Source organism: Larus michahellis, chromosome 1 (genome assembly GCF_964199755.1).
Source record: "Larus michahellis chromosome 1, bLarMic1.1, whole genome shotgun sequence".
Lineage (NCBI taxonomy): Eukaryota > Metazoa > Chordata > Aves > Charadriiformes > Laridae > Larus > Larus michahellis.
In genome coordinates, this window is record NC_133896.1 from 164441946 (window position 1) to 164454119 (window position 12174).

The following is a 12174-nucleotide window of genomic DNA, read 5'->3' on the forward strand; positions in this document are numbered from 1 at the left end:
CGGGGTGTCCTGTGCTGGAAACACTGTCATTTTTGGACACTCTACATTTGACAAATAATGCCATAAATAAAATCCCTACCTTAAACTTATAACTTATCCTTACAGCTTACCTGAATGTCAGTAGACATCTCCTAATTCAACGTATTTCCCTGAGTTTTTCTGCTCAATATTATTTTGATTTAAACATAGCAATATAGACACAAGTTGTTACCCTTTTTAAAGGGCATAACTTCTTGTGTTTTTGTTGTTGCAAAGCTAACAACCATACTGAATTGGGATTATTTTTTTTTTCTTTCTGTAGATCAGGCTTTTCCAGAAACCTAATTTAGTCAGTTTGAGCCCAGCAGATGCAGAGTAACAGGTTATGAAGATGCTGCAGGAAAGATACTATCGGGAAATGTATAACTATGAATTGAGAGGTACCCAGCTTAGCAGAACACTTTCTGTAATGACACCAGCCCTTCAAATGGCGATAACGTGCTAGTAGAGGCTGTTTGAGTTTCCCACCATGGAAAGAAAACCACTAACAGCTGAAGTCTTGAATCGGTATTTGTCTTATGACTCACGTATGTGTTTTGTTGCGGCACTAGGCCCCTGAGGAAGATCACTGTTGGTATGTTCCTTGCATCTTTGGCTTTCGTTGCTGCTGCCCTTGTGCAAGTCCAAATAGACGTAAGTTCAGCCACATGGAAGTATTTACTCGTAAATACTTAGCTGTTAATACAGAACAAAGTGTGTTTAAGGTGAGACAAGACTAAATTCATAACAAAGCATACAAGCACAGGAGTAGGAGGGAAAACATTATGCTAATCACACTTCTGCAATATACTTTAATAAAAAATCAGCTAACACCATCCTGCAAAAAACCTCTCATCTGCCATTAACATAAATCACACATTAAAGGCAACCTTAAGTCTTTAAACTGAGATTAAAAGCTGAAAACCAGAGATTTGTTTGGCCTACGAGGGGGCTGCTTTGTATCTCCAATCTCTTCTGACTGGAGGTGTAATGTGACAGTCTGGGAAGCATCATCACAGCAAGGGCAAAGATGATACCTATTTAAGGCAGGATTTATCACACCTAACTTTCTTTGCCCCAAAGGGGAGTTGTCATGCCTAAACCAGACGAAGGCTTCCCCTGTAGCTGGGGCATCAGCAACACCTCTGGGAGGTGGCCCGTTGCATCCCAAGATTGGAATAGCTATCCAGAAGCGCCTGCCTATCTGCATGCACTATCAAGGCAAGATGGTCAACTCTTAAATCGCTTTAGTTAGAAATGAGGCATTCTCTCATTACTGCCTGGGTCCAGCAGCGAAACAAGCTTTATATCCACCTCTTCCTCTTGAAGTTGGAAGTAAAGGGTCTGGCCTTCAGCTGGTGTAGACACACCCAGGCTGTCTTCCTGACTGTCCTGTTCAGAAGGCCAGAGCTGTGCACACACACATACTGGCACTGGACAGAATCTTCATCAAAGCTGGTAACTTCCCAGACTGTCGCGCGAGAATCTCCTACAGAAAGGTAAAGATGGACCTGGTTTTGTTGTGTGATGTACCTAAAGAGACTGAAGTGGACAAAACTATGGGAAAGGAGGAAAATAGTAGTACTATTTCCATGTGACTTAGGATAGGGCACTGATTTTACTTTTTGCTTGTCCTACAGAAAACTCTTCCAGTTTTCCCTGCAGCTGAGCAATCCCAAATCAAAATAATAAACCTCGGTACTGATAATGCATCAATTAAGTTTGAACCTGAACTTGGGCATGTGGATGTCGCATCTATGGGCTCGGTAAGTTAGAGGACGCGGAGAATAGCAAGTTTAAATAAAAAAAAAAAATCTAATAGAGTAAGTCAAAGTAGTTCTTAACTAATGGTTCAAAATTGATTCTTTTCTAGTTATTTTTTTATATTAATTTTAAAGATTTTCTCTTTTTTGTATTGTGGAATGAATTGTTACTCATAACACAGTGAATGAAGAAATGGTAACTATTTCAATATTCTAAGTAGTACTAGTTTGTTTTGGCAAGAGGTTTTTTCAAGAAACTTCATAGTGACTTTGAACTACTTGAAAATTCCAGTCTTGGTAAAAAAGGTGCCATTTCTTAACAGCAAGAACACCCCTTCCTTCAACAAATGTCTATTCAGCTCTAGTAAGTCACCGCTCTTACTGCGAGCGATCACTTACTTGAACAGGGAGCTTTTTCTGTGGCTATGTCACAGATGTTAAGCTTCAGATTTTGCTGTCAAAGAACACTTTCAGGTTCCATTAGAGCACAACCTTGATAGCCCTATTGACAGCAAAATGTGGTGGAGTTGATGGACACCTTTAATAATGGATGCCTGGAAGTGTGTTCTCTGATAGCCTGCAGCCCTGTTTCCATATAAGAGGATCCATCCTCCTCCAAATTTGCCTCGCGTGGAAACTGAGCTGTGAGGAGGAGATAAGGGCACTCAAATCTTATGCTGATGTGGAATTGATATAACCGTGGTGCATACCTGATAATGAAGGGTTTAAAATGCTCCACTCCCTACTACAGACATTTTATAATCCAGACCGTTTGGATTATAGAATGCTTTTTATAATCCTAGAAAACAAATGGGTTATTTTAGTACTACATTAACATGTTTATTAATGTTTTAAGTATTTTATGCTGATTAAATGTATTTGGAATATTTAAAACATGTTCTGGTAATAGTCACTCCTGTTATGCTGAAACCATAAAAATGCAGCTTGCATTTGCATCTCTGAGGAGGTGTTGCGATTTGGAAAATGCTGCATCTTAATTTATGCTAGTGCTGCTTGTGTAGCTAAACAGAATTTTACTTGGTGGTGGTAAGCCTGATTTATCTGGAGCAAGAAATACACGGGAAAACGTAACAGCTATTCCATAATGCTTGTGGGAAGCTCTTGTTACTTTACAGCTTGTGTAACAAAGGAAATTAGTGCTTGATGCAGGAAACGTAACAGAAGTGATGTTTGGCACTTCTGAAGTAACACACCTGTGAACTTCTGACCCCCTGGAGCCTATAACACTCCCCCAAAGGTGTAGACAAATATGCAGTTGCATGGAAATTCATAGCAATTTTTTGTCTTTGTAGACGGGCTACATGATATTTGAGACTTCTCGGTTGCAATCATTAACTGTAACTTCCGGAAATAAAACTCAACTTGACACTATCAAGTTGCCAGGCGGAAAGCGCCACACTCTTGCAGTTAAAAATAACGAGACTGACCTTGTTGTTAAATGGGTAAGTCTGCTTAATTCCCTAGATATACATTAATGCCTGAGCAGCTCTCTATGTGGAGTGCGTGAAGCTGTGAAGACAGGCTCTGTGTATCTTTTCCCTTTGTCTTATTTTCTGTCTCTCCCCCTCTCTGCTGTACCAGTGAGACTGGTGATTTGTAGAGGGCAGGGCAGGGTGTTGTTTAAAAGAAAAAAAAAAAAAAAAAAGTAAAATTGCTAACTTAGTATTTAACTTGACAATTACCCTTTCACCATGATTCAAATGTGTGGTCATACAGCATTTTCTAGTAGACACATGCCCTGGAAGGATCCTAAAATGAGAAAGGTCTGCAGTCTTGCTCTGAAGCCTCTGTTAATTCTGACTGCTATGTAATACTGCACATTTAAGCTGTTCACTGATACCAACAAAGTATCTTGACAATGTTCTCTTCCACCACCAGCTGCTTGACAATGTCACATCAAAACCAGAAGAAGGAAATAATCTCATCAGGTAGAGTTTGTTTTATTCCTAAATGTTGGCAGTGGTGTGACTGCCTCTTCCGTCTGCCTCTTGGGTGGACTCTTCTTCTTAACATATACTGTAGGAAATCTTTGCTTGCTGAACACCTCACTCAATGTTTAGGGGGCATAGGATCTTCTTGGGGACAATTAATCCAAGCTACCTTCCATATCTACTTTAGGTATAATTTAACTGTAATTGGAAGTGGATGTTTCACTCCACTGTCTAGCCTTTTTTTTGTAGACAGCCAGCACAGATTACATGTCTATACCTCCTTTTTAATCTTGGGTAAGAAGTATCCTGCAACTTCTGGTTTTCTTCTTCATCTTTTGTTTGCAGATGTATTTGTTACTGGCTGCGGTAAAGGCTTGCTTTTGACATTCTCCTAAGTAGGCAGTGGACTGATGTGGATCTAGCTTGCTTTTTGCATTAACCACACTTTAAGAAATTTAGAATTATTTCAAAAATGTTAAATGACAAAAATGAACGGGGAAGACTTGATGTTTGTTGTGCTGCCAGTATATAATTAGAAGTAAAACCTGTATTTTTTTGACATATGCATATTTTGTTTAGTATTTCACCACTCTTGCATTTTAAAGGTTCTTAAACAATTTGCCCGACCCTGTCAACGTCACCATGGGGGAAACTTCTTTTGGTAATCTGGCACCTCTTTCTGACAGTAATTATGAACTCTTTCCAGGAGGAAGGTAAGCATTTTTCCTTTACCTAAATCTAACCACTTAAAGGCATACTTGTCTTTTATATAATACACACAATTTTCTATACCTATGGTCTGAACTGTGTTTTTTTTCTTTTTCAGACAAGATGGCATTACAGTTGTTAGAAATTCAATTACTTGTTTACATACTTCAAAAGCACTTGGATTTGGTAGTGCCTATACAATTGTAATTAATGAGGTGAGTTGCCAGTGCTGTTGAATAGACAAGACAGAATTACTTTTCGTGTCAATATTTTCATAGAATCATAGAATGGTTCGGGTTGGAGGGACTTTAAAGATCATCTGGTTCCAAACCCCTGCCATGGGCAGGGACACCTCCCACTAGATCAGGTTGCTCAGAGCCCCATCCAGCCTGGCCTTAAAAACTTCCAGGGATGGGGCTTCCACCACCTCTGTGGGCAGCCTGTTCCAGTGTGTCACCACCCTCATGGTGAAGAACTTCTTCCTAACGTCCAGTCTGAATCGTCCCATCTCTAGTTTTAATCCATTCCCTCTAGTCCTACCATTACTCAACATCCTAAAAAGTCCCTCACCAGCTTTCTTGTAAGCCCCCTTAAGATACTGGTAGGCCACTACAAGGTCTCCTCGGAGCCTTCTTTTCTCCAGACTGAACAACCCCAACTCTCTCAGCCTGTCCTCATAGGAGAGGTGCTCCAGCCCTCTGATCATCCTCGTGGCTCTTCTCTGGACACGTTTCCTTTAAATAAAAAAAATCCAACTTGTAGAATTATTCCTCTTGCCCTTAGTTGTACATAGGATAGAATTCTTGCATGTTAAAAAGAACATAAAACCGTTGTTAACTATAAAAATAATGGTGGGTATGATAAATGATTTAATGCAAGAATTCATGTTAATCACTAATGGCCTTAAATCTTTAGCCCTATTAGACACTGAGTATCTGCATGAAGTCTGCTGTAAAGTAACTACTGCTTTATAACTAGGTACGCAGTGCTTCGTATACAACACTTCTTACTTACCCAGAACTTTGTGTGTCTATCTGATTATAGAGCTGATACAGAGCTGCTTAGAGTTTCTTTAGCGTACAAGCTCTTTATCACTGTTCCTGATGTGCTATTTTAACTTCCAGTGTTCCAGAGACAATCTTACAGTAACATATTCTGAAGATATCTCACCCAACACAGTCCACATGGCCTGGCAGATCCCTCAGTATTTTATTCTTACGTGTGCAGAAGTAGTCTTCTCCGTCACTGGGCTGGAGTTTTCATACTCACAGGTAGGTTTTGCCCTTCAGAGCTCTCCTTGTGTTGAGACCTCTGAGTTGGAGTCCTTACCGTGGTACAAATGAAGATCCCTGATTTTATTATTTTTAAGTGGTGGCTCTGTATTGCTGCTTTGTTCGAACAATGGTGTCCTTCAGAGCCCGCTAGTAGGACTATAGACTGGTGCAAGTTGCCTTGTTTCACTAGCACTTGGTGTTTTCCATGAAGCTATGATGAATTATATCATTTTGAAGATTCGACCACTAGTTCTTAAATCTCCTTCTCACATGTGACTTTACATTGAAAGCAAGTGGAACGGTACTGCTGCTGTAAAACCAAACTAGAGAGCCCTCAAGTATAAAATGGATAAGCATCGACACCTTATCTCTACATTATGTTCCTCCATACAGTTTTTAGCAGCGGTTTAATTATGCACTCTTAACTCCTTTGTCTTCCAACTCCAGTTTGTATTATTAGCTTTGTGTATTTCTTCCTTTAATTCTGAGTCTATAAACTGCAGTGACAGGAACATTGTAAGACATGGCTTGCTAGACTATGATGCACTTTTTTTTTTTTTTTTTCATTTAATCTGTACCATCGCAACTGAGTCAGATGTAAAATGTGCCTGTTAGTTACTCAGTGTGTACAAAGTATAAGGTGTTATAATCAGTAAATCAGTACTAGTAATCTCTTGCTCCTCAAAGCCTTTCCTGGGCCTGTTTAGTTCTCTAGCAATTTTTAATTAAAAAAAACCCAACAAAACACCACAACAACACAAACCAAGAAAGCCCTCCTCCCCCCAGCTAAAACAGCGTTTATTATAATGTAAAGAAAGCAGTAAACATCAGAAAATAAGTGATAGCAGTTTTTGACTAAAATTTAAGTGCCTTTACTTCTATAGGCGCCATCTAATATGAAGGCAGTGCTGCAGGCAGGGTGGCTGCTAACAGTGGCTGTTGGCAACATCATTGTCCTTATCGTGGCTGGAGCATCCAAACTCAGTGAGCAGGTAAGCACACAAGCAATTGGCGTGTTTTTCTACCGCGCTGTGAGAAAGCAGCTCTAGTATGGGGGGGAGACATGGCTGGTAATCCTCAACCACAACTTTTGAACATCAACATTATGGTGGATTTGCATTGGTAATTGGAATGTAGGTGGTTAGTGTTAGCTACAAGATGTGTACCAGTCAGTTGTAGAACTGGTGCTTGACTGAATCTCATTACAGTGTGAAAGTAACAGAGTTAGGAATCTTTATAAACTATCTGGATTAAAGCTAGGGTTGTAGGCTGTAACGACAGGGTGGTAACTTGTCTTCTGGAGCCACTTCTAAAGTTTCTGTTGGTCCTTTTTCCCTAGAACTTCCCCAGTGTAGGTACACATGTGCATACACAAATTAAACTTTAAACAACTCTAAAAAATACTGCTTCAACAAAGGCTTCTGCCTCTTATCTGTTGTTTGCCATTCCTAACTCTTGCTCCGTCAGGCTCCTCTTCTTGCCAGTAGCAGTTTCCAGCATCTCTACAATAAATTGCTTCTCATGGTGTGGAAATTCTGTGAACTTCTGGGCTGAAATTCTAAACTGATGGGATTAAAACCTACCAAAACTTTGTTCACTGCTAATGACCCTTCACCTACATACCTCAGCCTTGCCATGTCCTGTCTTCTGGCTACATTGGTTTCCAACATCACTCCTTAGGGCATGAAAGCTGTGGCTCTCCTGGTGAGGAGCACTTGGTCAAGACTCTCTCAGACTACTTGTGGCTTTCCCTAACGAATCAAAAGGGATATCTGAGAGGGGCAAGAGCCTGTCTTTGAAACAGGTCTGACAGTCCTGGTTTCAGCTAAATTACCAGAAAGAGCATGAATCAGAGCTGTTGAGGCTTTTCAGGTGGAGACAGCACTTTGAAACCGAAGGTCCTGGTCTTGCGCTCTGCTGGCCTATGTGGAAGCAGGATCACTGCCAGCCTGATTAAAAATTACATTACCTGGCCAAAAGGAGGGGCTGAGTTTCCTTTTCAGGCTATTGCTTCACTCTCGTGAGTCCAGGAAGATGATACTGTAGAACTTTCCAGCATTTGTAAAACTTCTGTCTCTTCATTGAAGACACAACTACTGAAAGGGCCTCAATTCTGAGTCGCTTTAAATACGTATTATATATGTCATTTAAGTCATATGGCACTTTTTATATGTGCTCAGATTCACATTCTGAAGTAACTTTGTTTCTTGCAAACAGTAAAAAGGTGTCATTCTTTTGAGGAATGAATATTGATGGATAAATTATACTTTTTTTTTTTTTTTTTTTGCAGTGGGCAGAGTATGTGCTGTTTGCTGCCTTGCTGTTGGCAGTTTGCATCATTTTTGCTGTCATGGCTTATTTTTACACCTATGTCGATCCAAATGAGATTGAAGCACAATTTGATGAAGAAGAAAAGAACCAAGTCAAAAAAGATCCAGACCTCTATGAAAACAAAGCTGAAGCTGACTCTGAAATGTAAAAGTTGTATTCAAGAAGTGTTTGTAAATTATGGCATCCCGTTAACTATCCCTGCAGTAAGAGGAATCAGGGTATCGGTAACACCTCTGGATAATATGTTCAATGGGAGAGGTTAAGAAAAAACTGTTTTAACTTGAAATGCAGCCTCTCTTGGGAAGCAAGAGCAAAAGATTAGTCTCTCTTGTACTGAACATAGTATCCTGAAGAAACTCCAGCAGAATTTGCACTCTTAATGTACCTCAAGCTTAAATAATATAGCATTAAAATATTGAAATTGCACTTGGCACTATTAGACCCTGTGAAAAGATGTATTTTCTTTTTTATACTACATTTCAATTTTATATCATGAAAGAAACAAGTATTGCCAAGAAATAGTAATCGAAGCCAAGCTGTCTGCATGATCCCTCTAGCCTCATTGTTACTTGAAAGCAGCAGGCCACGTGTGCCTTACATTCTTTTGTACTTCCGTACAGATAATGGGAGCAAAGCTCTGGCATTGCTGAGATTAAAATGCTGTCTGTGCTCCACACGGCGGTAACTTGGACCTGCACTGTAATATAATGTTTTATGTGCCTGTTAATTACCCATTTAACCCCTGTTATGTTTTTAATTAAATGTATTAATGAGGTGTGTCCACTCAGGTAAACAGACAATGGCAAATGACATTTGGAACAAGCAACAGCAATAAAACTTGCGTTATTTCAAAACAATGGAAGTGATGTAAGAGTATGACTTACAGTTGCACATTAACAAAATTTGACACCACCTCACTGATGCTTCTTCCTATGTGCTCCATCGCTCGAAGATAATGGACCAGCGTCGGTCTTCTCTATCTTAATATACCTGTAGCACACACCAGATTTATAGCACAGAAGACTAAATTTTGCTGGTTAACAGGATTCTGTAGCCCTGTGGACCATGTTATGGAGTGCTAGTGGTCCACATATTGTTTTGGGAATTCCCGTATTTGGATCCACCCCCTACGCTTTCTCTAGCAGCTGGCTTGGCCTCCCTGGCCCCTCCAGTAGCCTGGCCAGATTTATAGCTGCTTTGATACCTGGCTCCCAATACTCTTATCCTGTTTTACAGCTGATCTAACTTGATCACTCAGCCATACATATTCAAGCAATGTGCATGTTGCTGGTGCTACAGATGTACGGGCCCCTGTGACCCATGTTTCCTGCTCCAGTTGCTGGCACTTAGACCTCCATGAAAAGAGGTGGAAATGGAGTTTGATAAGGCAAGTCCAGCGTGCTCTTCCCCTGCATCCCAGTTAGTCCTGTACCCTTTAAGCAGTAACACCTATCAGTCTCTAATATCACCCAGGGAGAGCCTTTTCTACGGATTCAAGCTGCTGGATGTCCCTCCAGCCCATAGGGCTGAGGGTCTTCTGGGCCAGCTCTCAGGAGGAGCTGTCACCCTGCCATCCTCTGAGGAGGCAAGGGGGGTTTGCACCAGCTTTACTTGTGGTACATTAGCCAGCCTTTTCTTTGCCATGCAAGTTAAGCAAAACAAATTGTCTCTTAACTGTATCCCTCCAGGACAGCGTCTTCTATCTACTATTTTGCCTATACAAGGTGAAATGTTTATGTGGCATTTTAACATTTTACTTTTTCCTTTGATACACAGGTCACGTATCTATGTTTTTTATATGGAAGCTGTTAGCTGTTGGGAGTTAGCACTCTAGCAATCCCACTCACCTGTCTACCACATGGATGGATGTGTTCTATGGGTAGAAAGCCACTAATGCTGTAAAATTAGACAGGAAAGCTTTCTGAAAAGGAGAAAACAGGCTCCCCTACCTCTTCAGCCCGGTAAGGTAGAGAGACAGCCATGTGCGATGAGATTTTATCTCATTTTCAACAGGGCTTGATGTAATTAAAGTTAAAACGTGCCTTCTCATCCAAAATTTGATGTGCAAAAATCAGGGAACCTTGTATATACAGCTGGGTGTCTCTCAGCAGCATTGCTGTGACTGTGTCTAGAAGCCACTTGCAGGGAACTGGTCTTCGGGTTGGTATAAAGTATTCTCAATCCCTTGGTTTTGAGGATTAAAGATGTAAGGCTAACCTCTAAATCTGACTGTTTAGTTTTGGATGCTGCTGTCTAGACTACCAGGCTGCTGAGAGGATCTTTTGCATATCTTTTTCTGTTACAGAGAAGATACCCTGAAATCAATTGAATTAACAGCTGATCATTCTAACTTCAGTTCTTATTTAAAACAAACAAGCAAAACCCTTTAAAAAATGCAAGAGTGGTGAATTACGAAAGCCTGTTCTAGCAATCAAATCTGCGCTCATGTCTGGCCAGGTAGATATGGGAATGTCTATGTCCATATGCTTACTAATATCACAAATATACGGTGCAGCTTCTATGTTTTTCCAACTGCTCGTTAGCTCAACCTAATGACACTTGACTTAAAACTGTTCAAAGTCAGATTCTCTGAACTACGTGAATCCAGTCCCTGCCATTTGCTGTGCATGAAAATGGGCCTACAAGCAGCACAATCCTTTCAAAGACTTCTCTATAGCTTTAGGCAAATGTCTATACAAAGTTGTGGGGGTTTCTAAATTCCTGGAAGCAATCACAAGCCACCTATACATACTGTTACCTACAAATTACTTTTACATTTTTCATTCATACCTTGACACAGTGCTTCAGCATATCATTACCCATCTTGCAGAGGTTAGAATATTGATAATAAAATAACTGGGTCATGCCTTAAAGAGTGAGAAAGACAAATTTTTCAAAGGGGAAGTAACAACCTCTGAAATCATCCTCTTCCACCAGGTGGTGGTTCAGGACAATCGAGGGTGCCCCATTTCCAGCCTAATTCAATCACTGCTCTTCCTGCTAGAGACACCACTGCAGGACAGGATTTTGTGGAGTTTAGCGTAATACAAAGGTAACAAGAGCGCCCGCAATTCAATAGACTCTCCATTGTTGCTGTTAAATTTTATCATTTTCCCATGCTCATTCCTAATCTGAGTTAAAGCTCTGCATAAAATACCTAATTCCCAGAGATGGAGGACAAATCCACGTCCCCAGGGAGTTTAACAGCTGATCTGACTGCATATTGGGGAGAGAAAGGTGAGGAAGATGAGCAAAACAGGACCTGTGTTTTTTAGACTGTAGCTACGTGTTTACTTGAATCGGTTCAAATCACAAGTACATTTTAAGAGGCTTACATGAAGATCAGTGGCCACCCGCTGCTGGCACCTACCCCATCACTTGGAAGCTCTCCTCAGCATCCTGGTGCAATGGCTCTATGGGAGGGTGAAGGTGGGGAAAAAATGGGCAGGGTGTGGGAATGGGTTTGTCACCTTTTTGGACAGGATGGGCTGGGGTATGTGTTTCGTAACCAGAGAGCTCAGTGAGGAGGTGGAAGAAGGTCTTCTGCAGCAGGGCCCGAGTAAGCTTGGACAGAAGGTAGGGCGTAGACAGTGCACCCTCACGGGTGAAGCCCATGCCACAGCAGGCACAGTTCATCCTTGTGTGGCCTCCATGACTGCTTTCCCGGGTAGCAGCTGGGCTGGACATAGCCAAGCCACTTGTGTTTTTGTAAAGGGTCATTTTCAAGGAGCTGCAGAGCCCAAAGCCTTTTGGCAACGGGACTGTTCGTAGAAACTACATGTTATTATGTCCTTCATACTGACATACAGAACACTGATTTGATGACTTTAAGCGGTATTACAGTTGTCACTGACTGCATCCTAAAGGAATCCTAATTATTGCAGAAGCTAATCAGATAGGCTTGCCTTTGCCGGCAGATGTACCGGGAAGAAAAAGCTGGCTTTCCCTGCAGTGCCAAAATGGCTGCAAGACCTTTGGAAACACGCATAAGGAGACTGTGGTCAAAGTGGCTCTGCCTCAATAACATCCTTGCTGTATTTTGTGGTTAAGGGAAAATAAAAATTGAAGCTGTGTAATCTGCATAGCTAAATAAAAAACGCATAAAAATGATGCAAGACCTAGATATGA

The 12174-nt window shown here is 41.0% G+C and overlaps 1 protein-coding gene across 1 annotated transcript in view; it reads left to right on the plus strand.

Moving 5' to 3' along the window:
• SLC15A1 (solute carrier family 15 member 1) overlaps positions 1-8882 on the plus strand; it is a 28099-nt gene extending 19217 nt beyond the window's left edge. Inside the window, exons 15-23 of the mRNA XM_074562537.1 lie at positions 591-672; positions 1659-1784; positions 3095-3244; positions 3681-3730; positions 4339-4446; positions 4560-4656; positions 5566-5712; positions 6600-6707; positions 8006-8882. Of these exons, the coding sequence (XP_074418638.1) occupies positions 591-672; positions 1659-1784; positions 3095-3244; positions 3681-3730; positions 4339-4446; positions 4560-4656; positions 5566-5712; positions 6600-6707; positions 8006-8194 (1057 nt within the window). The 3' untranslated portion in view covers positions 8195-8882. The remainder of the gene's footprint in view (positions 1-590; positions 673-1658; positions 1785-3094; positions 3245-3680; positions 3731-4338; positions 4447-4559; positions 4657-5565; positions 5713-6599; positions 6708-8005) is intronic.
• The last annotated feature ends 3292 nt before the right edge of the window (positions 8883-12174 follow it).